This window comes from Peromyscus californicus, unplaced genomic scaffold (genome assembly GCF_007827085.1).
Source record: "Peromyscus californicus insignis strain IS unplaced genomic scaffold, ASM782708v3 Scaffold_5__1_contigs__length_169319896, whole genome shotgun sequence".
Classification (NCBI taxonomy): Eukaryota; Metazoa; Chordata; class Mammalia; order Rodentia; family Cricetidae; genus Peromyscus; species Peromyscus californicus.
In genome coordinates, this window is record NW_026294573.1 from 4,066,221 (window position 1) to 4,092,948 (window position 26,728).

The following is a 26,728-nucleotide window of genomic DNA, read 5'->3' on the forward strand; positions in this document are numbered from 1 at the left end:
AATGGCAGAGAGCCCTGCTCCTTCAGAGTGTGCCTCACGGGAACAGAGAGAAACATTGTAAGACTTGAGTGTCATAAGGCAGCCAACCACTGTGAGAAGAGAGGCCAGAGTTAGGCATAGATGCTGAAATGCAGGGGCAGAGGCATTCAAGACCCGGGAGGCCTTGTAAAGAAGGGGGTTTTGAAACAAACTCAAGGACACACAAAGGGTCCAAGGGGGTTATGCAGCCACTCAGCAAAGAACCTTTTGGGGAACAGGAGGTCAGAGGGCTGGAGCAGAGGGGCAGACCCTGGAGTTGCATGCCTGCAGGGACATGGGTGAGATGAAGCCCTGGAGGTTTGACATGGAGCAGGGCAGGCCCCAGCTGAGCTTTTAGAAGGCTTGGTGTGGGTGGAGGCCAAGGTCAGGACAAAAGATTTGGTAGGACTTAATGATGGGAGCCAAGGCTGGATTCCAGGTGGGCGAAAGGATGAGGCCAGTGGAGCTGGTCGGCAAATAGCATGGAGTAAGAGCCATGAGACACTGGGAAGTCACCCACCTTTCCTTCCGGCCAGGCTAGACTCTTATCCTTGCATGCAGGTCCTTCCAAAATTGTCGTCTTCCATCGTCCACGAGATCGATAGCATTCTGGGCAATAAACCCTACAGCAAAAAGGACTATAGATCCTAAGTTACCCCCACCACCTGCTCGGACAGTTTCCGGTCCCTTCCTCGTCTCTGTTCGCTCGCTTCTGCTGTTTCAAAGCCAAATGCAGAGTGTGGTTCGTATCCCAGGGGAAAACACTATGCCCAGATGTTACCAGGAAATGATCTCCAAAGTCACCGCCAGATGCCACCTACCGCTTCTTCACTGGATACTACCTGATGGGTGCCAGAAGATGGCATTGATTAGGGGAGACATTCAAAGGCTCCCACCCAAGCCTTCCGCCTCTGTTTATTCTTCAAGAAGGAACATTTGCCCCCAGCCATGGCCCTCTGTGGAGATTCCAGAAGTCATGGCCAAGTGGAGATCTAATCCTTGGAGCAGGCAGGGCTGGCCTCTCTGCCAAGAACCCCTGCCTCTGAAGAGGGGTCTGCCACTTCCTAGCACCCCTTCTTCTTCCAGATCCTGGTTGTTAGGGCAGAGCCTCCCTCTTCCCATGGACACCAGGCACTTTGTCCGAGGCTGGCCTGGGGTCTCAATCTTCCCAGACCTTGACACGTCCCACATGCCCAGTGGGCCTTAGCTGGGATTATACCTACCTAGCTGGCCCTTGGCCCCCACCCTTACCCTTGCTGGCAGGGGCAAGGATCCCAGCTGGCTTTCCCAGCGTCTTCCACCCTACATGCATCTGCTGAGTCCCACAGCAGGGAAGCCCAGCAGGCATGGATGGAGCCCATTGGAGTATGCCCCTCTGTCAAGAGCTGTAGACAAGCATGGCAGCTGGCCACACCACAGGCAGGTGGCTGCAGACTGGGCCCATGCTCACAAGACCGTATTCCTCTTAGACCTCCCTCTAATACCTCTGCTGTACTGGAGCAGAGGGCTTGTGTCTTGGGCTCTGCACAGAAAAGGCACGTAAGCTTTTCAGTGAGGGAGCTCCCCGGGGTTCCTATTGCTGCAGGCTAAGGGACTGGGGGAACAGAACTCCAGGAACAGTCCCCAAGAAAAGATCCCCAGGGACCTCTCCCTGAAAAGATGGCCAAGACTACTCATTCTCTGCCGCATACCATCATGCTGGCCTAGGAAGGATGGGGAGAGGGGGAAGGGACAGGACAGGCAGCCCCTTAGCAGGGGGAGCTAGGCGGATGGTGGTGCCAGGAAGCCTGCAGGTTTGAGCAATGCATGCTGCCTGGAGGCCCAAACCCATGGTCCTGTGATGCTTTGGGGACAGGGTCCTACCCATGTGTGCCAGCTAGCTCCCTAGAAGACCCAAGCCTCCTGCCCTGGACAGGCGGGGGCCAGTTCCCAGGCATGTACCCTGGAGGCACAGCACCCAGCTTCTCTTCCGTAGCTGCTGTTCCAAGGCTTCTCCCTGCCGCTCCTCACCATCTGTTGTCCAGCCAGAGCTGGGCAGAGGCTTGGACATGGTGGGGATGGACAGAAGAGACAGGAAGAAAGGCAGGCAGGGTGGGAAGCTTCCTCTCTCACACATAATACCTACCCCCTGCAGACCCTGGGCTCTCAGACCTTCACCACTGCTCATAGCCCCAAGCCCTGAGACCTCAGAAGCAGCCCTGTGGGTGTGGGGATGGAAGCCACTAGGCTCTGGAACCTCCATTCCTGGCTAGAGGAGCCTGCTTCCAGGACAGGGCCCTGCAGTGGCCCAGCAGGAACTAGCCAGCCCTGTATATACAGCTGGCCTTGGCCCTGCTTGCTACATGGACCAGGCATGCAGGGATGCCCACAGATGCCCACAGCCACACCTCAGAGCTCAGCTCCTTCAAAAGAGACAGGAAGGCAGGCTGCTGGTGAACGGGGCTGCATGAGCCCTCGATGCCCGCAGCCTTCGGGATGACGTTTTAACCACGTGTTTGAGATGTTTTCTTCCTTTTGAGGAGTTGGGGCTTTGCTTAAGGACAGGATCACTCGCCTCCATGGAGGGGCTTGGGTAAGATGGTCTTAGGAGACCACCAAAGACCTGTGCAGGCAACTTATAAAGGGGGAGCTTGCCCCTGGCCCTTGAAGGGTCTAAGGCCAGCTCCTTCCTCCATGGCCACAGAGCTCCCCTTCCTCTGGCCCCAGCTGCCTACTGGTCAGTCCCAGCCAGCCTCCAGCACCTTCCCACCTTGAAGCACAGCCAGCCGGGCCTGGTGCAGGAGGGGGCTGTCTGAGGGATCTGACGCATGGAGTCCTGCTATTGCTCATCCCAGACCCAAGGTCCTGAGGCACGGCAGGGCACCCGTGTGCCCTGTTCTCATCCATCATGTACATAATGTGCTTTCTCTACCCGTTTTTTAATGAGCGCGGCTCCTTGCTAATTGCACCCCACCAGGCCGACCGCAAGCGCCTCCAGCTTCCTGACAGACTCTCCAAGGTGCAGCCCGTATTTATGGAATGACAAATAAAACCCGAGCCCTTCCGTCTCCATGCTTCAGTCCTCTCATTTCCTCAGAGACGGCATCAGGGGAGCGCAAAGCCGCCAACTGCAGGGATGAGGTCTTGGGTCCCCCACCCCTAAACTGGACTCTACAACTGAGAACAAGATGAAAGTAAGGGCCCGAGTACAGGGCAGAGAGAGGGGATGGGCTGGTCAAAAGATCCACCCTCGCCTCTCCCAGATGACGTCTCTGAGGCCTGTGGGAGATACGGTACCTCCCCCCACCATACACACATCTCTGCTGACACCTCCAAAGACTCGGGGCTGATGGCTGGGGAGCGCCATGCCTTTAGGGACCAGCTGGCTGCTGTTCTCAGGTTGATGGGTTTGGGAAAGGAAGCACATGGGTCACTACAGTGTGTCTGAAGGTGGCGGTAGGAGGTGCATCCTCCAGCATACTGCTATTTGGGGTCTTCCCGTCTTCCTTGTGAGCCCTGAGCTTGGGTGCAAGTCCTCATCTCCCCAGCTACTCTCCACATCCCTGTTCTAAACCAGCGAGGCTAAGAACTACAATGATTCCATCCCTTCCCAAAGGGTTTATTAAAACACAGAAACCAAAACATACACACAGAGTACGAGTGAAGGTAACAATTGACTAGCCCGTCCAGCCTCCCCCAGGACAGCCTTCGGAGGAGCTGGCTATGTGCCCCTGGGACCCCTGCTGAGACGCTCCAGCCAGCCCCAAGTGCCTACTCCTGCTTCACCAGGGTGTGCTGAATGGGGCAGCAGCGGGACAGATGCCAGCCTGGCCTGGGCAGGAAGAGGACTCTGTGGAGAGTCTAGTTTGACCCTGGCAGGCAGCAGGGGGCCCTCCCTCCTCTCCAGGCCGAGTGGAGGAGCTGCCTCTGAGCTGGGCTCTGGTTCCTATGTGGCTATGTGGAGAGTTCAGGACATATACACACACACCCAACAGGCCCTTTCCGGGTTATCGCACCTAAAAAAATACTTTGTTTAAAAAAAAAATCTGAAAATTAAGAGGGAAAATATCCATAAACAGAAGGACGCCGACGACTTTGGGCTGACGCACCACAACCTGTAAACTTCCTGGTATATAAATCGGGCAGGTTGGCTTCCTCCTCCATGCTGTGCTCTGCGCAGGAGCGCCTTGGGGGTGGCCATCCACCCTTGTAGGCAGGTCAAGACAGTGAAAGGTAGAGGGAGGGTCAGTCTAGGCTCCCGACCGCCTTCCTTGGCACACACTAGAAGCTCCAAGCATCAATACCTGCCCACTCTACAAAGATGTCCGGCCCTCTGGCCCACCCTCAGCATGCCCCCTGCAGGATCTCAAGACTTAGGAGACTGGTTGCAGGTGTCACGGAGCCCATCAACCTATATGGATTTGGGAGCACCCAGAGGGCGGGGGAGGGGAGCCCTGGCTCACAGGGTGGCCCTGGGATACAGGGAGCAGAGGAGGCACTTCACAGCAGGAGCGTGTGAGGGGGTGCCCTCAGATGTCGCAGCTCTGACCCCAGTTCTCCATGTCACCTGAGAGCCACCCCGCACCTTCCACAGACATCCAGCAGAGTGAAGGGAAGCCAAGTGTCTGGAAACATTCCGTCACTGCAGCTCTGACAGCTTGGGCATGAGGACCCCAATCCTATCAGCAGCCTCAAGATGCCACCTCTGCCCTGTCACTCTCTGGCAGGAGACAGCTGATGGACCAAGATAAGAGCACCCCTGAAGGACCTTTTCCCTCTCCCCAGCTGCCTGGGCAGACTACCCTCCAAAGCCACCCAAGTGCTGGTCACGGGGAACATAGACCTTCCCAGGCCAGTAGGGGGCTCAGGTCAAGGTGGCTGTGCAGAGGAAAAGGCCAGGGTGGATGGGTATGACCTAGGAAGAAGCAGAGCTGAGGGACAGAGCAAGACTCCTGGGAGATGTCACCAGGGAAGGGGTGAACCCTTGAAATAGAGCCAGTCACAGGCCCTGATCTGTCCCACTTGTACCTCCAGACCCGAGTGTCAGGGTCTGTCACTTGGGGCACAGTTCCAAATGAGGCCAGCAGGGCTGACTGTCTTGCCCAGTGGGATTAGCACAGGGGCTCTGGGTTGGGGAACAAGCTTATGGCAGCCACTCCCATGCAGGGGACAGCCCTTCTTAGAGAGTGGGGGTCAGCCACCATGATACACATCCTGGAGCTCTATGGTATGCTCAGTCTATGACCAGAGTCCCCCTCTGCCTACCCACAGTGTCTGGCCAGTCCACTGGCCTTGAGATTTGAAAAGACTGAAGTGTGAAAGTGTCACAATGGAAGAAGCCGTGGGGGTCCAGCCCTCCAGGGGTTCAGAGGAGGAACTATGTTACAGATGTGCACATCTGGGCTAAGTAAAGGCTGGGCAACTGCCAAAGTGTCCTTAAGACAAGCCAAGGAGACCTGCCCCCGTCTTGGTGGGCCCAGGGACCCTGCGTATCCCTCACTCCTTTCCCAGGGAGGAGAGTCTGAGCCCCTCCAAGCTCCCTGACCTCAGACTCAATGGGCTTCTCCCCAGAAGCCCCTTCCTCATCTTCAGGGTTTACTGAACCCCAGGGCACCTGCCTGGGGTGCGCCAAGGCAAGGGCTTGGAAGTCTCCAGGTTGAGCCAGGGCCAGCGAGAAGGTCAGACACAGGCCGAGAGCCTGGCAGGTCCACCCCACCCCTACCCCAGCATGGAGCCTTACATGGTGCCACAGACTAGGGTGGAGCAAGACAAGTTGGCATGCCCACACTGACATGGGAAGATGGCCCTGGCACTCCAAGGCACCCCTGCAGGAAATAAGGCCAGAAGCCTTGGAGGCTCCAGCTAGGAAGGATCTAAAGAAGCCATCGGGTCCAGTCCCACCTCCAAGCACAGCCCTCTCCACACCCTCTGAGAACCAGCAAGGGCCACTGTGGCCCCTACTTCATGCAGCAGTTGCCCTGGTCAAGGCCTCTCTAGGACCAAGACAACAGAGGTAAGTCCAGCTCCTTGACATCTGTGGCCCAGGATGTTGGGCTCAGGGAAGTCTGTGCCAGGGTGAGTGGGACAAGTCTCCCAGAGCCACCCAACAAACATGACCCTCTTTCCTGGGGCACCAGCTCCTACCTGCCTACACCATACTCCTGCAAACAGCAAATGTCCAGAAGCCCCTGTAGGGCCTCTGGCCCAGGTCTAGGTCTGTCCCACCTTGTGAGGCACCCCTTCCTCTTGCCACACATTGCTGGGGCCTCCACATGTCCACTGGAAACAAGAGATTCCAGAGCCTTTGAGATAGGTACCCCTGCCAGGAGATGAAATGTGCCTGGTGGTCCCCAACCCTGGCAGGAAGGAGATAGAAAACCCCGACCTGGGCATCACCAGGCTAGGCAGGCACTCTCCAGACCTGATCCCCTCCAACACTAGGGTCCCGAGCAGGCAGGGGGCCAGCGCAGAAGGGCAGTCACACAGGAGCAGACACGGGCAGGGGACATACTAAGGGCTTCCAGAACACAGGATGCTGCATCTCCCCAGCTGGAGTGAGTCCACAGAGCAGCACCAAAGGCCTCCAGAGAACTTCCCTTGAGGTCTGGAGCCGGGTGACAGACAGGAGTGTTGTGAGTCTGAATCTTCCACACGACATCCAACTTTTTATCAAGACAAACACGTTCGCATCTTCGGTAGGAAAGTGCAAAAAAAGTACAGGTAAATGGAATTTCCTCTAAGTCAGTCACTCTGGAAAAGGTGCCAGGGCCTTGCCTGGCGTGGCTACGGGTGGGATGCAGTGCGGAAGAACACTTCAGCTATGATGAGGCGGCACTTCTGGGCTCTTGTGCAGCCAGGCTGGGCCTTGTCCTCTGTGTGATAGAATTGCTTCGTTTCCCTTTTGTGTCCCAACGCGGCACCAACTCCTAAAAGGGCTGTAGCTTTTCTCTCCCGTGGGGGTTGGGCAGGTGGCCCGGCTGCAAAAGGTAAACCAGTGGGTTACACAGTTGGGTGGCCAGGTATCCATAGGTGTGGTCACAGTTATGATCACAGGGAATCCTGGACTCAAGATCCCCTAGTTACAGGCCTTTGGGCTAGATGTGAGCGGCACCCCAATTACTGGAGTCTCAGCACCCAGCAGACTCTGCATGGAAGTTCATCCAGGGCCTCTGGCCTTGCATCTACCTTACAGGGACAGATAGCACTTGGAGAAGGCCATCAGGACTGGTGACCTCTCTGGACTCCCCATCTCCACTCCCAAAGCCATTAAGACCCTCAACCCCTCGGTACTCCCTCCCCCTGGTCCTGGACAGAGAATGAGGGTATAAGACAAGCAGCAACTGTCCATGGGCCAACCATCATGCAGGACGGGGTTCCAGGCTGAGAGCAGCGATCTCTGCCACATGGCTAAGAACACATGTGCACACACAGACGTCCACATGAATACACACACAGACACAGCCATGACCAGTGTGACTCAAAGCTACGAGAAGCAAAGACTCCAAGGCTCAGGCGCATGAACCAAGTGCTGGGACAGGGCAAACTGGAGGGCGTGGGACAGCGGAGTGGCCAGCAAGCCCCTCACCTCAGCTGGAAAGGAGCGCTGCAGCGGGAGGAGGTCACGCGGACGACTAGATGTCTGCCGAGAAGAGACCAGAGCGTGGGCTTGCCTGGCATCCCCAGCAACGGGCAGGCTGGGCCCCAGAGGGGCGCTGTGTGCATGCTGCCCGGAAGCGGGTGGGGACCTACCAGTCACATAGGGCCCCAGGGGCATCTGGTTGTAGTTGACAATCCCTCCCGGTCCAGGGCCCCGGAAGTTGGGCCCAAAGCTGCTGTTGTACATCTGAGAGGAGCCGAAAGCGCCCTGGAGGCAAGGACCAGCTTTACAGGTGACAACCAGAACACCACCCAGTCCCCACCCAGGGGCACCCACCCGTACAACAGGGGGACTCAGGCCCACGATGCAGTGCGCAGGCCAAACCTGACCTGCTGGATGGTGGGGTCACCAGCACGGTTGGTTAGGCGACTCAGGATGCTGCGTTCGGACATCTGCAGACGGGCAGCCACCGGGGGAATGCGTGACAACATGGAGGGCAGGCGAGTCACATCCGCCTTCATGTCACTCAGCAGTTCCTCCAGCTGGTTCAGGACTGCAGGGTGGGAGGGCCTAAGAATGGAGGGCTTGCTCTGCCCTCCACAGCTGCCATACAGGTTGTGGCCAGGAAGGTGCCCTTTACATACGTCACAGCACACTCCCAAAAGTGGACACCATGGGGCATCCCTCACCAGGCTCTTCAAATCCTGGGAAGCCTAGGATTGCCAACTGGAGAAACAGGGTTTGCAAGAAAACTCCTCCAGGGGTCCCTCCTGGCAGAAAAGAGCTCCAAACACTCGCTCTGGATTCCCTCTCTGGGTGGCCAGCAACCCATCTGACACTAGACCACCAGGCCCACACACCTTTGCTGCCAGTGGGGACAGAGCATGGACCAGACCTTCATGTGTGAGCAGTGTTAGCAATACCCCTTTCCACTCTGGAGCCCTCAGACCAGGAAAGCAGAGATCTGGAGTAAGATTCAAAGTAGACCTTGGGCAAACTGGTCCCTTTCCTAAATTCCAAGATGGAGACACTTAAGATGCATTCCTCCAGGCAAAGGACTTGCTCATCCCTGCACAGGACAGCAATGTGAGCGTTGGTGAGACCTCCAATCTCATTACCTCTGTGCTACCTACCACAGCCTGAGCCCTCCTTGTTGGCATTTCTGTGAAATGAGGTACTAGAACAGAACTGTACCCCTCTGCCCCCAGAGGCCTCACCCTCTGGGCATCTGTCCTGTCAGCTCCTCCACTTGAGGCCGAGCATGCTCCTTGGGCAGGATGGGGGCTAAGGGCTGCACCACCGGAGGTGAGGGGCGGGGCTCACTCACCCTTGTGCAGGACAGCGTTGGCAGGCTTGTTCCCGGCAAGGGACTCCTTGGACAGGTGCTGGTGGCTCTCAGCAAGGCACTCCACCTCCGCCAGGCGAGCATTGAGCGCCATGGCTGGGTGGTTGGGATCCTGGGTCATGTTGAGGTACGCAGCCCTCCGGAGCTGTTCCTCGATCACCAGTGCCTGCTCCAGCAGCTGGGCGGGGAAGGGACAGCACTGGCCTGGCCCCTCCTCCTCCCACCAACGCCCACCAAAGCTGAGGCTCCGGGCTGGCCTCCTACTTCCCTCCTAGCCTGATCTTCTGGCCCTGGGAATCTTCCACAAACTGAGAACTCCAATCCCATCCCCTGGGCAGTGGGAGATGCTCACACACTGGGGTGGGTTGACTGAATCCTCAGAGGAGAGCCTGGCCCAAGTTTAGGTACAGGGATGGGTGGGGAGGTAACACCCTCAAAGGCCTACCTTGAACCTGCGGGCCAAAAACTTGTTCTTCATTTCCAAGTAGTTGCCCTTGTGGATCTCAGACTTAAAGGGCTCGTTGAGGATCATGTACCGCGGGTCATTCTGAATGTCCTGCCAGCGGGCATAGCCATGTCTGAGGGGTACAGTTAAGGGCAAAGCTGGCCACAGGATTGAGGGGCTTGACAGTAGGGGTGAGGTGGGAGTAACCAGGGTCCTAGCTTGCTCTCTGTGTGCCCCAGGCAAGTCAGACATCTGGAAGATAAGCATGCTGGGGATGGCAGGCGCCAAGCAGGGCACTGAGGCCTCCTAGTGCTGACTCTATCCCAGCACCCCAGATAGACACATGCAAGTCCCAACCCCAGAAGCCCAAGAATGTGGCCCTCCCCCAGATGCGATCAGGAAGGGTTCAGACTAGATGAGGGGGGGCTAAATCCCAATGACTGTGTTGGGAAGGTTGACTGGGGGAAGACAGACAGAAGGACAGACGACAGAACATGATAGAACACAGAGACCGGCCACGGAGTCTCAAGGTTTTAGGCAATCACCAGAAGCTGGGAGATGAAGGGAAGGTCCTCCCTAGAGCCTGTGGTCCCCTGAGGACCAGACAGACCAGAGTCACCCCAGAGTGACTGACCAAGGATACGTCACGATGCCCGCCAGCAGCCAGTAGTCGTGACGGCGGTGCCAGATTTCGTAGATTTTTCCCGAAGACACAGCGGCCCGTTCCTCATTCTGCCACAGCGTGTGCAGTTCTGAAGAAAGAAGTCAAAGTGAGCGAAACGCACAGTCCCTGCCCCGGCGTGCACACAGGCTTGTTCAGCGCCGGCCACCACCCAGCCTCGGAGGTGCATTGCTCCAGCACTGCTCAGAGGGGAACAACAGACTGTATCAACCATTCATACCCCAGCATGAAGCTGCCATCTGCCCAGGCTCCTGGGACATGGGACCCGCAGCCCAGTCCCTGCCTAGGGTTCCACCTCGGTACCTGTGAAGCCGCCATCTGCAATGTTGAACATGAACTTGAATTTCCCGTTTTTGTCTTCTTTCTTCCCCTCCTCGTCTTCCTCTCTGTCACCATTTTGCTGTGTTTCCGTGGGCTCCTTCTCCTCAGCCTTGGAGTCATCTAGTGGAGAGGCGACAGGCCACGGTCACCGTCTCTCCAGAAGGCATTACCCAAAGCCTCTCCCTGCCATGCACTGGGAGCCCCAAAGACAAGTGGAGCATGCCTGTCCTCCACGCGCTCACTGTACAGAGGGACTTAAAAGGAAAGGGGCCCTCTCTTTCCATCCTGAGCAGGTTCCAGGCCCTAGCGCCCCTCCCCCACCACACTAGAACCACCTCAGAAAAGTTCAGAGACAATGGATGCCTGAGGGCTCTGACCACAGGGTGTCTGCTCTAGAGCTTTAGTGCACAAAGCTGAGCCACAGATGTCTGTGACCAGCTCTTTCCCTCTCTGGGTGACTGGGGTGACAGGAGGGGTAAAGAGAGAAGTGGGATGAGTCTGTCCCCTGGAAAAAGAGCCGCCCTGATAGGAAGAACTTGCAAGTCCAGGCCCCTGTCCACTGGCTCCTACCAGGGCCTGGAGTCTGCACCTGGGGGACTGACCAGGAGGCATAAGGCAGGCACAGGAAAAAGCCCCCTACCCGGCCTGAAATCGCTGCTGTGACTCGGGCTTGGCTCCAGCTTGTCTGGGATCGGCTCCTTGTCTGGCAGCACTTCCTCTGCAGAACAAGGGGGGCTCATGGGCAGAGAGGGGTCTCCTATCCATCAGAAGTGCTACTCAGGGTGCAAGAAGCACAGCCTAGAACGCTCCTGGGAGGTAGGGCTGGCCTCTCCCCACAAAGTACCACCTTCAATCCAGGTCTACCAAACACATAAAACCAAAGTAATCAACACATGTCTGCCAAAATAAGTGTGTGTACATGAGTCTGTGTGTGCATGTGGAAAGGGGCACATGCACACACATGTGAAGCCCAGAGGTTGATGATTCACGTCGTCCTTAATTACCATCACCTTATCTCCTGAGACAGAGCCTCATTACACGTGGACTTGGGAGGACTGGCCAGCAAGCCCCAGGGTTCCTCCTGTCTCCATCTAGCACTGGGGTTGCCCACATGTGCTGTGTTTGGAGTTTGGTTGGGTGTGGCGGAGGGTTGGTTGGGGTTGGGTTTTGTTTCTGTTTCTGTTGTTTTGTTTACTGGTGTGTTCTGTCTTTGCTTTGCTCTGCATGGGTGATGGAAATCAAACTCAGGTCAGCACACTCACACAGCGAGCACTTTACAGACCGAGGCTGGGTGTCTCCCAAATCTATCAAGAAGGATGGTAATTACTGCAGGCTACTAGAACTACTAGAAGCTTTTTCCGAAGAAAAATACTCGTTTTTGTTTGTTTTTCTTGAGACAGGGTTTTACTATGTAGCCATGGCTATCCTAGAAATCACTCTGTAGACCAGGCTGGCCTGGAACTCACAGAGATCCACCTGTCCCTCGGCAGAAAAATACTAACGAATATTCACCTAACAACACAACCTGGTGCTGTGCTGACCCTACAGTCACAGTGAGGCTTTGACACAGAGTCTCTCAAGAAGTGGTTGATCATAGCACATACCAATGAGGATATTAACACAAAACCTTAGCAGTATAATTAACAAGCTCTACCTAATGATCTGAAGTGTGTATTAAGAACCTCACACCCAACCGCCTTTTTCCAATCCAGACAAGGCATTTACAGACTCCAGCCATGTTAAGCCAGAAGCAAGTTTGACAGTATCCAGATGGACTTGTATTTTCAAACAAGAATCCAAGTGATTTGGAACCCTGTAATCATACCCCAAGAGCCCCAAAGTCTCCATGACAGGGTGAAAGTCCTATATAGACCTGACCCCTTGCCCTTCCCAACACCAGGTAGTAGGACACCACTAGCATCCAGGCAGGGTAAACAGACTGGAGTGCGGTCCGCCGACCTGCCCAGGGCTGCAGGGGTCTTGTGCTGGGCTGAGGAAGCCCTACCTTTCAGTGGCTGCTCCGGAGAGCCCTGGGCCTTCCCCACCTCCTCCATCCTCTCCTCTCGAGCTCCGTCCTTGCTGTCTGAGCTCTGATGTTTGTCCTCAGCCTCCACTCTGTCCAGGGCAGTTGGCAGGGCCTAGAAGGACAGGCTAGGGGGCTGCAGGACCTGAGCCTCAGCAGGGATGCAGGGCAGGGAATATGCACTGGGCTGGGAGCCTTCAATCCCAACGCCCCCACTTGTTCCCCACCTGGTCACCCTAGACCCAGAGACTGGAGCTGGGAGCCAGGAAATCCTGGCATCTACCCAGCTGGGCCAGACCAAGCTCCACCCACATCCTCCACAGGGCCCAGCCACCATCAACTTTCATACCTGGATTTCCTGGGGCTTCTTTGACTTCTGCACGCCCGACTCCTTCTCATCCATGTAGCCCAGCTGGGCTTCCATTTTGTCTGCAGTATAAAGGGGAAGCGGTGAGACAGGTGGGCTTAGACAGGGCCAAGGAGCAGGGCAGGGCAGGGCATGTCAGCTGAGAGGAGGAGGCCTGGCCTTGCGGTGCTCCACAGCGGGAGACAAGCTCAGCAGTGTGAGCAGGGCTCCAGGCCAGGTCTCCAACTCAGACCCCTGTAGGCCCTTGGGCCTGGTGAGGCCACAGTGGGCACTGTCAGGATGGAGGAAGCCTGACACCATCGAAATTGCCCTCCAGAAGCAGGGGGAGGAGGGTGTGACCAGGGCTGGTTTTCTTGTCAGGGTGATGGAAATATCCAGTGAGTTCAGCAGGAGCCGCTAGCCCACGCTTCAGAAAAGCGGATTGCGCCGGGCGGTGGTGGCGCACGCCTTTAATCCCAGCACTCGGGAGGCAGAGCCAGGTGGATCTCTGTGAGTTCGAGGCCAGCCTGGACTACCAAGTGAGTTCCAGGAAAGGCGCAAAGCTACACAGAGAAACCCTGTCTCGAAAAACCAAAAAAAAAAAAAAAAAAAAACAAAAAAAAAACAGAAAAGCGGATTGCATGGCATGCGTGGAGTAAAACCTCGAGGCTGTTGCCAAAAGGAAAAAGCCCTGCGACAAGAGGTTGTGGGGTGGGGGAACCCTCACACTGTGGGTTGCACAGAGGACTTGATCCACCTCCCCTGACCCAAGAGCTCTCCCAGGCCCTCCCTAGGCCCAGACCTGGCAGCCCCAGTGGGGCTGGAGGGAGCTGTGCAGGGCTGGCAGGCACGGGTGTGTTGGGATCCGAGGAGATCACCTCACACGGCTTCTTGCCCTCTGGTCCCTCAGGGACCAGGTCAGGGGTGCTGTACTTCCCGTTGACGTGCTCAAACTCCTGAACCTGGGCAGCAGGAGGATAGTGGAGAGGACAGAGAGGACGACTCAGAGACCGCCCACAAGACAGAACGTGGCAGGCTTGGGTGCTGCTCTGCCCACGGCTAGCTGGGACAGACGCAGTTCTGCAACTGCTGTCAGGGGCCCCTCTCCCTAGAACTCACCCTCCTGGCCTCATCCCGCCTACCCTCACCCTGTAAGGCTCCTACACAGTCAGTCCCTCTGGTCCGTCTCAGACCTGGGTAGCTGTGTGACCTGAGCCAGGCATTTGCCTCTGGCAGCTGACCCCCATCAGAGGCAGTGCTAGGGCCACGTGCCAGCCAGAGGGCTAGTGGAGGCTTACTCACCCACCTTCTTCCTAACCAGCGACATGACCCCAATGCGCGTGAGCACGTGCTGCCTGGACAGGCCCTCCCGGGGTACACCATCTGCGAAGGTCTCGGCACCGTCTGCCCCCGGCTCACACAGGTGCCGCATGAAGAGGGACACATAGGCTCTGGGGTGGGGAGTACTGGGGCTCAGGGGGTGAGGGAAGGCTGGCAGGACCCCCAGGGACCTCTTGGGTGGAATCCTCCATCCACCACAGCGTGCCTGCTGGGGCCAGGCCCCCAGAAAGGCAGAAGAGCCTCCCTGACAGGGGACCCACCCCAGATGCTCTTGGCCCTGGGTGACCCAACCTCACTATCCCAGAGTCTGGGCAGGGGGACTGCTGGCCAGTGTTTTCTATAAATCAGCCCTGCCCAATATACCACACCCAAAGATCTGATAGCCATGAACTCTCCGGGCACTTCTGACCAGGAGGGAGCAAGCACTATCCACTGGAGGACCCACTCCACAGGGATAGGAGGCCACACCCGCCTGGACCACCACCTCATTTGGACGCTTTACCTAAATTCCTTCTCACTCTTCCCACGGAGGTCCCGCACCAGCCAGTGGGAGTTGAAGGCATCCTGGGGGGGCATGCCCCAGCGCATGATGGCATTCAGAAAAGCCTTCCTCTGTCTGGCATTGAAGCCCAGCACCTGGCCAGGGTGGAGAAGGGGAGTGATCTCAGGTTAGATGGACAGAACTGTGGGGTAGGGAAGGAAAGCAAGGGAGCCCTGAACCCAGAGGGTCCTTCTCAGCTTCCCCTCCGCATGAGCCAGGAACCGGGGAAAACCCTCAGTTCCTCCATATGGGGGCTGGAGGGGGGAGAGTAGGGCTGGGAGGGATTGGGAAACAGGCAGACCCCACCTCAATGTTGCCCCCAACTCGAGCCAGAAGAGGCGGCAGGGGCTTGTCCCTGTCACTCTTCAACTGCCTCCTAGATTGTCGTCGTCCACCTGGAAAACAGCCCACCACAGACCCTCAGGCTGATGTGCAGGGGTTCCACCAGCACGCTCAGGACAGCAAGACCCTCTGGACGACCTCCCGCAGCTCCCTCGGGGCACCCAGCCCAGCCTCACCTGCCATCACTCCCTACCCACTCTAACAGCCCAGCTCACCTACACTAATACTCACTCTGCCCTTCGGGTCTCTCCTCAAAGTCCTCGTCCTCATCCTCGGAGCCGATGGAATACTCAGACTGGTTGTCTGAAAGCTCGTCTTGCCACTCTGCAGAGAGTCAGCAGAGGGGCCTGTGCACCCAGGGCCAGGCCGAGCCCCTCCCCAGCCCAGGCACAGCCACGACAATGACAAGGGCCAAAGGGGACTGCACTCAGGAATGCAGCTGGAGGAAGACTTGTGGAGGCTTGCCCACACTCCAACACTTGCCTGAAACCACTGGATGATAGCCATCTTGTCCCCAGACCCACACCTCCCTGCAGCTCCCTTCCTCCCAGAAGCCTTGATGCCCGCTGCCACTCTTCCCCAGTGCAACACCTGCCACACACCCACCTGCTACAGCCCCTGTGTGGGAGTGCCCCTGCTCACACACCCACCTGCTACAGCCCCAGTGTAGGAGTGCCCCTGCTCACACCCACCTACTACAGCCCCTGTGTGGGAGTGCCCCTGCTCACACACCCACCTGCTACAGCCCCTGTGTGGGAGTGCCCCTGCTCACACACCCACCTACTACAGCCCCTGTGTGGGAGTGCCCCTGCTCACACACCCACCTACTACAGCCCCTGTGTGGGAGTGCCCCTGCTCACACCCACCTACTACAGCCCCTGTGTGGGAGTGCCCCTGCTCACACACCCACCTGCTACAGCCCCTGTGTGGGAGTGCCCCTGCTCACACCCACCTACTACAGCCCCTGTGTGGGAGTGCCCCTGCTCACACACCCACCTGCTACAGCCCCTGTGTGGGAGTGCCCCTGCTCACACACCCACCTACTACAGCCCCTGTGTGGGAGTGCCCCTGCTCACCACACGCACCCTGGTCCTCCTGGGAGGCGTCGTTGTAGTTGACTTGTTTGCGGATACGCTTGCCCTTGCCCAGGTTGCGGGCCAAGTCCTCCTGCTGCTGCTCATAGTGGTGACGCAGCAGCTTCTCCCAGTAGTCAGGGTCCACATTCTCCTCCTGCTTAATCACCTCCCGCTCCACCTCCTCCTGGGGACGTAGATGTGGGGGAGGGCTGGGCACACCCAGGTGCTTCTGCCACACCTCACCCACCTTCACAGACCTACTGCAGAAAGCCCTCCCTGATCGCTCCAGCTCAAGCTGGTCTCCTCCCTGCCACTGTCACTCACTCCACATGACATCCTGGCCTTGGTCGGAAACTCTGGTTTCCGACACTGCCCTCAGGGTTCATGGTTTTATATTTGTTTTTTGTTATGTTTTGTTGTTGTTTTGAGTTGTTTGTTTGGTTTTGGTTTTTGGTTTTTGAGACAGGGTTTCTCCGTGTAGCCCAGTCTGCCCTGGAACTCATTCTGTAGACCATGCTGGCCTCAAACTCAGAAAGCCACCTGCTTCTGCCTCCTGAGTGCTGGGGTTAAAGGCAGGCACCCCATTGCCCAGCTGGTTCACGGTTTTAAAGGGAACTATAACCAATGCCCAGGTTTGCACGGAGGGTGGCTGGAGCCAATGGGACAGACTGGGAGCTGTGGCGGCAACTGGGCCTTTCAAGACACCCGAGGGAGATGAGGTGGCATGTTCTAGAACAGCACAAGACAGAGGCATGGTGTGGGGCTGCAGGGTGGGGGGAAGCGCAGGGTGGGGCTGCCAGGGGCAGCGTGGCACTCTGGCCTTACCACGCCGTCTTCCTCGCGGACCACATACTGCGCCACCTTGAAGGAGCTCAGGTACTCATTCATGTTTTGTAGCTCCGTGTCATCTGTGGCATCCTGGTTCCGGTCCAGCAGCTTGGATATGGCCGCATCGTCATAGTGGATCACGCTGCTGTCTTCCACATCCTTGTTGTCACCTGAGGGGTGAGCAGGTGAACACAGATGTAGGTGCCCAGGTCCAACCTCAGGGTCACTGCCAAGGTGGCCCTTCTACTGGGTGAGAAGGTTGGTGACCAGGCGAGGAAGCTACACCAGAACCCCGGCAGGTGTGACATTCCTCCTCACCCACCCTTAGCCAATAGTGGAGCCATGGGCAGCAGAGAACCTCCTCTGGTCCGGGAGCAGCCACCTGACTAGACAAAAGGCTGTGGGTGACTCAGGTGGGCCCTACCTGGTGGGGTGCTGCCATGCTTTTTCTTCGCACTGGCAGCCAGAGATCCGCCCTTGGAGGACTGTACATCGGGGATGGGTGTGGCAGGCCTCTGGCCCTGGGACATCATGCCTGAAAAGCAGAAGAGGGGGGACACTGGGCCAGGGCACTGAGGAACTGCAGGGTTGGTAGGCAGCAAGCAGAGATGCAACCCTAACTCACTCTGGGGGTGTCCCAAGCTGGATTAGAGAAGAGGACAGGGACCCTGGGGTCCTGAATGGGTATGCCGCAAACAGGGCTACCTCAAGCCCCCATCACACCCCCACAGAAGGGGGACCCACCCTCCACATCATCCTTGAAGAGCTCCTCTGTGCCGAACTTAAGGATGTCATCCAGCTCCTGCTTGGTCATGGAGCCTGACTTGGAGCCCAGGCCGGGCCGCACCACCAAATGTGTGAGCATCATCTTGCGCTTGGCCACCTGAGTGATGCGCTCCTCCACAGAGGCGCGGGTCACGAAGCGGTAGATCATCACCTTCTTGTTCTGCCCGATGCGGTGAGCGCGGCTGAAGGCCTGGGGGAGACTGCAGCTCAGCACCCAGGGCTTGACTCGGGGCTCCAGGCCACAGCTAGGTGCACCGAGGAGGACCGTAGGGGAAGCCCGTGGTCATGCGAGGGGCAGCCTGACCACACAGGGAGGTGCACTGTGGGGAGAGCAGTGCATCTGGGCACACTTCAGTGTCCAGCAGCACTGCAGCCTGTGGCCAGTTTGGTTTAGAGTGAAAATATGCCCGACGTGTGGATGCAGGTGTGACTCCAGGCATACAAAGGTGTGTCCCGGAACAGTGTCCTGCATGCTTGATGGAAATGAAGCTTCCTGGGACTCCAGTGCTGGATCAGGGGAAGGTGGGCTACATCTCATTGTGTGTGAGTGATCATGGGACAGAAAAGCCATGTGTGGAAACGCAGCAACCTTTGAGGGCAGCAAGGCCTGGGAACTGCCCTGGAGGATATGCCTGGGCCTCCACTGTGTCTCTATACGATACGGCCCTGGTGTGGCAGGGTATATGACACACAAGTGTGTGTGTGTGTGTGTGTGTGTGTGTGTGCACCCCAAACTGTCACAGTGTGTCATGTCCTGCCCCAGAGTGACGTGGCTGTAGAACACCAGGTGACTATTCCTACACCCCTGCTCTCTCTCCATCCTTCCCTGTCATCCCATCTGTTCCCTCCATTTCCTCCTCTCCCCTGTGTCCAGCAGGCTCCCTGTATTCCTATCCCTCCAAAACCGGACAGATCAAGACCGTCATCCAAGTTGCTGTGCGTCTTGAACACCTCCCCTGCCCCTCCTCCCTTCACCTCCCAGGGCCCCCTTTTAGCGGGAGGTTCCACACCAGGGGCACAGTGCCAGGGACATGAAGGCGTATGGAGGGGAGGAAGGGTAGAGGTGCTGAGGGCACAAGGGGTGAGACACGGACCTGGATGTCATTGTGAGGGTTCCAGTCCGAGTCGTAGATGATGACTGTGTCTGCTGTGGCCAGATTGATGCCCAGGCCACCGGCCCGGGTCGAGAGCAGGAAGCAGAACTGCTGGGCCCCAGGAGCTGAGAAAGAGGCCAACGGGCACAGGTGAGTTAGTGGGCACACCTGGGCAGGGGTCAGGGAGACAGCACAGAGGAGGGCAGGCACCGGAGCAAAGGTCCCCTGGCAGAGGACAGGCTGTGACCCCAGAGGAGCAGCCACATCGTCTGCTGGGCTCCCACAACCCTGCTGATGCTGGGCGCTGGCCAAGCTGGAGGGAGCCAGAATGAGAAGGAAGCCAACTTTCAAGGCCCAGGTGGCTGTCAACCAGGAGGGCCAGCCAGTTTGCGGCAAGTGGCCTTTCCTTCCCACTCTGCCTTCTTCTTGTCCATCTCTACTGCTGCTTAGAGAGCTTGTCTGCTGAGTCTCCTTAGAACCCAACAGACTGTAAAAAGTGTCTGGCATGGTGGTACACATGTAACCCCAGCCGTGGGAGACTGAGGCAGGAGGATGGTGAGCTAGAGATGAGTCTGAGCTATATAGTAAGACCTTAAGAAAATAATAACAAGGGAAAACAGTTGTGGCCTAAGAACTGGTGTGTTTCTTCCATTTGCAAATCAGCTTGGGAAGCACTTAATTGGATGGTCAGACTAAGACCCCCAGAGACACGGGGTCCCTTGAGAGGGATGGGTACCATTGAATCTGTCGATGGCCTCTTGCCGGAGGCCCCCAGTAATGCCCCCATCGATCCGCTCATACTTGTAGCCCTCATACTCCAGGAAGTCCTCCAAGAGGTCCAACATCTTGGTCATCTACAAAAAAAAAAAAAAAAAAAAAATAGATTCATGAATGACTGCTACCAAGCCAGGACCCCACCATGGGTAAGAGGAGAGTTCCAGAGCTGGAGGACATGGCCAAAGCAGGCTTCCTAAAAAGAACGCAGCCCCCAACCTCACCTCTCACCCACCATCTACTCTCCAGAGCAGCCCCCATACACAGCCTCAGGCACAAGCCTCTGGTTCACTCCCACCTCCCCAAAAGACAGCCCCAGCCCCTCTGCTGGCATTCAACACCCTGCAAGCCCGAAGCCCCCTTCTCCCCATACCTACTCCCAACCACATGACTCCTGACATACACGGGCCCCTTACTGCCTAGAGAGCTCCAATGTCACCTCCTTTATGTTTTATTCCCAATGTTACCTCCCACGAGGCAGCCCCTAGGAGCTCCCAGAGTCCGGTCTGGTCCGAGGCAGCCCCTAGGAGCTCCCAGTGTCCGGTCTGGTCCCTCCTGTCTTTTTTTTTTTTTTTTTTTTTTTTTTGGTTTTTCGAGACAGGGTTTCTCTGTGTAGCTTTGCGCCTTTCCTGGAACTCGCTTTGGAGACCAGGCTGGCCTCGAACTCACAGAGATCCGCCTGGCTCTGCCTCCCAAGTGCTGGGATTAAAGGCGTGCACTACCGCCCGGCCCCTCCTGTCTTTAGATAGTTCAATTATATGAAACTACCAGCAGACACCCTCCTTCAAAGCATGGGGATTCGGACACTTCCCCCACCACCTGCCGTTATTGATAAGTCTGAGGGTTGATCATCCCTCCTCCAAAGGTCTGAGGCTGAGTTGTTTTCCCTAGCTGGTGTCCAGGGGCTGGCCTATTGATTCGGACCCTGCTTAGTCTTTCATGGAGCACTGCAGATCTGAGACCACTGAGACTCTCTGAGTCTGCAAATACGACTTCCACAATTTCCTGGTGCTTTCTCTGCAGTTCCTGGCAGTGCCGTCTCAGACATCCTCCACGCTTTCTCATCTGTTTCTGATGCATGCTGGGAAATTCCTCAGCCTCGGGTTCCAGGTCATCAGTGTTTTTTCAATGGTGAGAGTTTATTTATCCAGTCTTACAAAGTGTTCTCTTTCAGTGTCTAAACTCCTCTGCATTTTTGTTTGGTTTTTTTTATGTACATGTATGTGGGTCCACGTGTGGGTGTGTGCACATGTACACAGGTGCCTGCAGAGACCAGAAGAGGACGTCTGATACCCTGGAAATGGTCTTATGGGAGGTGGCAAGCTGCATGTTGTGGGTGCTGGTAACCAAACCCCAGTCCCCTGCAAGAGCAGCAGGCTCTCTCCACCGCTGAGCCGTCTCTCCAGCCGCCGGCGTTCTGAGCTGTTGCTTCTTACGCTATCTCTTCCTGCTTGTGTCTGATTCCTTCCTTTATGGACAAGTCACTCCGTAACTTTTGAAAATCCCAAAATGTTTACAGTGTTTTCCAGGGTATTCTCTCTTCATTTCAGTTCTAATTATTGTTTTATGGGATGGATGTAGATGAGTTCCTGAAGAGTTTGGGGAGTCTGGGTTTGTCAGTTAGATGGGAGGGCCACATCCCTGTCATCTCTCCTCCGGTACATTTCTATCACAACAGTTTCCACAACTTGGGCTCCTAGGGCCTTCACCCCGACTCGTGTTTTGTGGCAGAAATGGTGTCATCAGAGAAAAATGGATGCAGCCTGCCAGCTACCACCCGGTCCAGCTGTAGTCACGGGCCTGGCCTGCCTCCCCAGACTCTGCACCCACTTCCCACCCCAGCCTGCCGCTGGCAGGCACCAGCAAGCCTTTTCACTCAACTTTTTACACAGGAGAGTTGAACCCCACACTCACGTTGAGAAATAGCCTTGCTCCGTCTCATCCCAGGCAAGTGTTTTTAGCCCTAGGACCCTCATCACTATAACCTCCAACACAGCCCTGACCGTCAGTTTGGGCGAGTGTCTCATGAGTTATCTTTTTCCCTCCAGACTGGACAGTTTGAGGGAAGAGCCTATACATTCCTGTCTGTGCCCAGAAACCAGACTGAAACATGATGAGCCGAACAAAGAGCAGAGGAAGAGGGAGAGAACCACTGAGCTGGGTGGGCCTGCTTCTGCACACACAGAAAGCAATGTCACCAGTGTGCCCTTGGAGCAAAGCCACGGAGAGGGGCTCCTGGAGCTGCCCCCAATCGTGGGGTCCTCCCAGACCAACTTCAGGACTACCTTAACAACCAAGCCACAGGGGTGAAAAGAGGCTGAACAAAAGAGGGGGCTATCATACCAGCCTGAACACATGGGCCAGAGGGTCAGGTATAGGGAGATGAGATGCTGGTCTCTATAGCAACCAGACCCTGTCTCCATGAGCTACCCAGATGTGTCATACAGGGGCTCAGAGGCCTTCAGCCCATAGTCAGCTGACTCCCCTGTGGATGGGAGCTGGCTCCGGGGTAGCCCACCTCCCCTGTGGGTGTGAGCTGGCTCCGGGGTAGCCCACCTGGGAGAAGATCAGCACTCGATGTCCTTCATCCCGCAGCTTCTTGAGCATCTTCTGCAGCAGCATGAGCTTCCCTGAAGACTTGACCAGGGAGCTGCCATCGTAGGAGCCATTGGGCAACATGGGGGCCTCCTGTGGGCACAGCAGAGCAGAGTCTTGGTGGGCTCTCCCTCTGGCTCTGGCACCAAAGAGACTGTAGTGATGGACAAGTGCCTGGCCGTGGGCCACCTGCCCATCTGCTCTACTGAGCACAGAGTATAAACCCAAGCAGGCTCACTAGTGTGGGTCACAGGGAGCCTGACTCCAGACACAGGCCTGCCAGCCTCACTCTCAGCCTAGTGCTGAAATGAAGCCCAGGGACCTTCCCACAGAAACCTGGCCTGGTCACTATGGGCACTGGAAGGTGCATCCATCTCTGACCCCAGATAGGCAGATCAATCTAAAGGCAGATCCCAGAAGATTCCTGAGTCAGACCAAGTCACAAGGACCTCCAGTGGCCCACAGTGAGGTCACCCCAGCACAGCCAGCATGCCCAGCTCTGCAGTAATGGGGAAGAGGTGACAGCAGAGGATGAGTTGAACCCAAAGGGCAGTGCTGGGGGTGGTGACCAGCCATGCCCACCGAGAGCCTAGTCCTCAGCTCCCTGTGAACTTTCTCCTCGGAATCTCTCCAGGACCTTTCTGGGAAGGTATCACTATTGCTTCACTTAACAAGAAGAGCCCCGAGGCTCCACAAGGAGCATCAACTTCCCATGATCAAAGCACCGGGCTGGACAAATTCCAGAGTCCAGTGTCTCAGTCACCGCTGCCACTCAGACTCACCCAGGATAAGCTCCCTCGGGGACAAAGTGAAGCTGGGTCAGCCCTCAAAGCTCCCTGGAGGCCCTGTGCTGAAGCTGGAGAGGCTTTGGGGCTACTGGGAGGGGTTAGGAAGAAATGACCTGGGGCCAAGCAGTGGGCAGAGGCAGTTTCCAAAAATGTCCCCCAGCACCAAAGGGACAGGATGGAGATACATGTCACCTCTGGCATTCATTGTCAGGAAGGAATGGAGGACTGGGGACCAAAGCACCTAGCCATGGGCACCTATACAATGGCCACAGGGAAGAGACCACACCACATTGTCCACAGGGACAACATCAGTCACTCGGGGCCTGGATGATGGTCATAGAGAACCCACTATGGCAGCCACAGGGACCCACCATGACCACAGGGAACTTTACCACATTTGAGATCTGCCATGATGACCAGAGTTAACCTATCACAGTGGCCACAGGGAACACAACAGGCAGTAGAGACCTACCATGATGGCCACAGAGAACCTACTAGAGCAGGAACCCATCACAGCAGCCATGGAAACATGCCGATGGCCACGAGGAACCCAATACAGTGCCCACTGGGACCTGCCATGATGGTCATGAAGAACCGACCATGGCAGCCACAGGGAACCCATCACAGCAGCCATGGAAACATGCCTTGACGGCCACAGGGAACCCAACACAGTGCCCACTGGGACCTGCCACGTTGGCCACAGGGAACCGGCCACGGGGAACCCACCACGGCAGCCACAGGGAAGAGGTATGGGTGGTTGCAGCACTTCTTCAGGTCCATCATGATGTTGAGCAGAGACACCTGGTTGCCACCCCCTTTGGAGTTGAGTGCTTCGAAGTTCCGTGTGAGGATGAACTTGTAGTACTTCCTGCAACAGGGTGTGGGACAAGGTTGGCTGGAGGCCCCACCACACTCCTAAAGGGGTAGGCTCTACCTTCAGGAAGACTGGTGGTGTCCCGAGGCACCGTGTGGCACAGGGCACAGGTTACCCGGCAAGCCAATGGGAGACAGGAGTAGAACTTGGGCAGCCTGACTCTAGCCCACAAAGGGGGAAGGAGATGCAGTGTGCAAGGCCTCGCAGGTGAGCACTCCTGCCAACCCCAGGAAATGGTCCGGAGAGCCAGATGGGGCCTGCAGGAAGGGGGTGGCTGAGGACACTAGACCAGGAGATGGGCCAGTTGCTGCAGGACGGAGCTGAGCCTCCATCACTCACTTCTGCATCTGGCTCAGCTCCACACGGACGATCAGCTCTGTCTTGGCCGGCATGTTCTTAAACACGTCAGCCTTGAGCCTCCGGAGCATGTGCGGCCCCAGCAGGTCGTGCAGTTTTTTGATCTGGTCTTCTTTGGAGATGTCAGCAAACTCCTCCAGGAAGCCTTCCAGATTGCTGCAACAAAGATATGGGATAAGAGCCAGAGCAGACCACAGCCCTCTGCAGAGGAATCAGGACCAGGGAGGATGAGGGAGAGGACAGGGCCCCCGGCCAGCAGAACCCAAAGGCCAGTGGTCCAGAGAGCCTTGGAACTGCTGAGTAGCCACTCAGGCTCCATCTCAGCCTGCATCAGGACACATGTCACGGCCCTCTGCCACACAGGATCCCTCCCCATCCTCACAGCTATTCTGCACATGAGTTCCCAGAGACACCCAGGCTACAGGAAAGGAGACCAAGGCGGATGAGAACTCAAGGTCATGTGGTTCAGCACGCTACACCCTGCCCTTGAATCAGCGTCCAAAACAGGCCCCTCCTCCCTGAGCCCTCTCCACAGTTCTGAGCAATCTGAACCCAGATTAAACCGAGGAGGCCTAGGAAGCAGGGCCATCTCCGCTCCCATCCCCACCCCACCCCAGCTCTGGCCTCTGCTTGCCATCACTGTGGGTGAAATGAGCCAGGGGTAGGCTGAGGGACACAAGGTAGGAACCCAGAGAAGCCCCAGGGCCTTCTGGGACAGTGCTGAAGAAAGCCATGGCTTGCTGGGACAGCTGTGATTTCCCCAGGGAAGGAGAATGCCGAGACCTTCCCACACAGGATCACCACAGAACACTGCCCATGCTCCCATTTCACTAATGGGGAAACCAAGGTCCCCAAGCAGTTCTCAGAGCCAGAGTAGGCGGCTGCCACGCCTTCACACGCTGGCAACCCATCACTCCTGCCAGCCCAGGGACGCACTTGAACCTCTCTGGAGTCAGGAAGTTGAGGAGATGGAATAGCTCTTCCAGGTTGTTCTGGAGGGGGGTCCCTGTCAGCAGCAGCTTGTAGTCGATCTTGTAGCTATTCAAGACCCTAAAGAACTTTGGGGAGAAGAGAAGGGCCGTCAGGAGGCACAGAGCAGCGGCCACACAGCGAGGGTAAGTCCCACCGTCAGTCCCTCCGTCAGTGCCTCCTACCTTGGACTGGTTGTTCTTGAGCCGGTGGGCCTCGTCCACCACGAGACAGGCCCACTCGATGGAGCCCAGGATGGCTTGGTCAATGGTGATGAGCTCATAGGAGGTGAGCAGCACGTGGAATTTGATCTGCACTTCCTTCTGTGGGGAGGGACAAGAACGTGAAGGAGGCTGCAGGGACAGGGTAGACCAAAGGGACAGGGAGAGTGGAGAAAGTGTGAGTGAGAACCCCGCGAGCATCTGGGGAGTCCTGGAGGAACGACGCTGGCACGAGGCACTTCAGTGGACAAAGCTCAGTGCCCTGGAGAAGGTGTTGTTGCAGAAGGTGAAAAATAATAGCCCTCTATGACTGCACGATCCACATCCAGGCATTCAACCAGTCTTGGGCAGAAAATGTTTAAGGATATAATTGTCGCCAGGGCTGGGGAGATGGCTCAGTGGGTAAGCATGGAAGACTGGAGTGTGGGTCTCCAGAACCCACACAAAGCCAGACACAGTAGCACAGGCCTGCAATCCCAGTGAGGCGGGAGTCCGAAGGCTAGCCTGGTATACACAATGATGAGACCTTGTCTCAACAGCGTATGTGGTGTGAGTGTGGGTGTGTGCGCCATGGTGAACATGTGGACAGGGGACGACCTTGGGAGTCAGTTTTCTGCTCGTTGAAATGGTCTCTTTTGTTCCTGCCATGCTGCGTACACCAGACTAGGTAACCTGCAACCTTCTTTCTTTTAATGATCTTTTTACTTACTCTGAGAATTCCCACAATATACTTTAATCATATTCTTTCCCATCCCCCAACTCCTCCCAGATCCCCTCCCACCACCCTATCCACCCAGTGTCCTGTTCTTTCATTCTTAAACAGACATGGAGTCTGGTTGGCCAGCTGCTCCTGAGCTGAAGCCTGACCTGCGGTTCATACACTCAGTGTCCCTCTTCCAGCAGCTGCTAACTGCAGCTAGCTTCCTGGCTAGAGGTGGGACTTGGCGCCTACTTCTCCCCTGTGCTGGTTTTGTGTGGCTCGAGAGTGTGTGTAGGTCTTGTACATGCTATCACAGTCCCTGTGAGTTCTCTATGGATCTGCCCCGTTGTATCAGGCTGTTTGCCTGAAGTCATCCACCACCTCTGGCTCCTAGAAACCCCGCCCCCTCACACACACACACACACACACACACACACACACACACACACACACACACACACACCTGAGCCTTGAAGGCAAGCCTGGGCAGCTCTTCTGTCCTTGCCTCCCATTTTGTCCTAAGAGTGCGGGGACCACAGACACACATCCCCATATCTGGCTTTTTACATGAGTTCCCAGGATGAAACACATACGCTCAGGCTTGCACTCAGTCATCCCATGAGCCTGGCTTGGCTATTTTACCAGTGCAGACAGTCATCCCCCTGCTCCCAAGAGCTTCTGGGTCA

The 26,728-nt window shown here is 56.6% G+C and overlaps 2 protein-coding genes across 10 annotated transcripts in view; one reads left to right on the top strand and one right to left on the bottom strand.

Moving 5' to 3' along the window:
- Window positions 1-3,065, top strand: part of Kcnab2 (potassium voltage-gated channel subfamily A regulatory beta subunit 2) — an 87,749-nt gene extending 84,684 nt beyond the window's left edge. For all 5 annotated transcript variants that reach the window (XM_052718744.1, XM_052718747.1, XM_052718746.1 and 2 more), the window contains one exon: window positions 580-3,065. In XM_052718744.1, the coding sequence (XP_052574704.1) occupies window positions 580-669 (90 nt within the window). In that variant the 3' untranslated portion in view covers window positions 670-3,065. The remainder of the gene's footprint in view (window positions 1-579) is intronic.
- A 535-nt stretch (window positions 3,066-3,600) lies between these two features.
- Chd5 (chromodomain helicase DNA binding protein 5) overlaps window positions 3,601-26,728 on the bottom strand; it is a 51,229-nt gene continuing 28,101 nt past the window's right edge. The window contains exons 16-42 of one of the 5 annotated variants that reach the window (XM_052718729.1): window positions 25,307-25,441; window positions 25,089-25,210; window positions 24,135-24,308; window positions 23,648-23,789; window positions 22,095-22,226; window positions 19,501-19,618; window positions 18,765-18,889; window positions 17,629-17,860; window positions 17,309-17,419; window positions 16,882-17,054; window positions 16,057-16,240; window positions 15,212-15,304; window positions 14,945-15,033; window positions 14,600-14,733; window positions 14,063-14,207; window positions 13,559-13,718; window positions 12,760-12,839; window positions 12,393-12,525; window positions 11,028-11,105; window positions 10,370-10,507; window positions 10,028-10,136; window positions 9,385-9,517; window positions 8,922-9,117; window positions 7,984-8,147; window positions 7,747-7,861; window positions 7,583-7,636; window positions 3,601-6,974 (exon numbers count right to left, since the gene is read on the bottom strand). In XM_052718729.1, the coding sequence (XP_052574689.1) occupies window positions 7,629-7,636; window positions 7,747-7,861; window positions 7,984-8,147; window positions 8,922-9,117; window positions 9,385-9,517; window positions 10,028-10,136; window positions 10,370-10,507; window positions 11,028-11,105; window positions 12,393-12,525; window positions 12,760-12,839; window positions 13,559-13,718; window positions 14,063-14,207; window positions 14,600-14,733; window positions 14,945-15,033; window positions 15,212-15,304; window positions 16,057-16,240; window positions 16,882-17,054; window positions 17,309-17,419; window positions 17,629-17,860; window positions 18,765-18,889; window positions 19,501-19,618; window positions 22,095-22,226; window positions 23,648-23,789; window positions 24,135-24,308; window positions 25,089-25,210; window positions 25,307-25,441 (3,423 nt within the window). In that variant the 3' untranslated portion in view covers window positions 3,601-6,974; window positions 7,583-7,628. Of the gene's footprint in view, window positions 6,975-7,582; window positions 7,637-7,746; window positions 7,862-7,983; window positions 8,148-8,921; window positions 9,118-9,384; window positions 9,518-10,027; window positions 10,137-10,369; window positions 10,508-11,027; window positions 11,106-12,392; window positions 12,526-12,759; window positions 12,840-13,558; window positions 13,719-14,062; window positions 14,208-14,599; window positions 14,734-14,944; window positions 15,034-15,211; window positions 15,305-16,056; window positions 16,241-16,881; window positions 17,055-17,308; window positions 17,420-17,628; window positions 17,861-18,764; window positions 18,890-19,500; window positions 19,619-22,094; window positions 22,227-23,647; window positions 23,790-24,134; window positions 24,309-25,088; window positions 25,211-25,306; window positions 25,445-26,728 lie in introns of all 5 variants that reach the window. The other 4 variants (XM_052718730.1, XM_052718728.1, XM_052718731.1 and 1 more) reach the window with 4 other exon arrangements.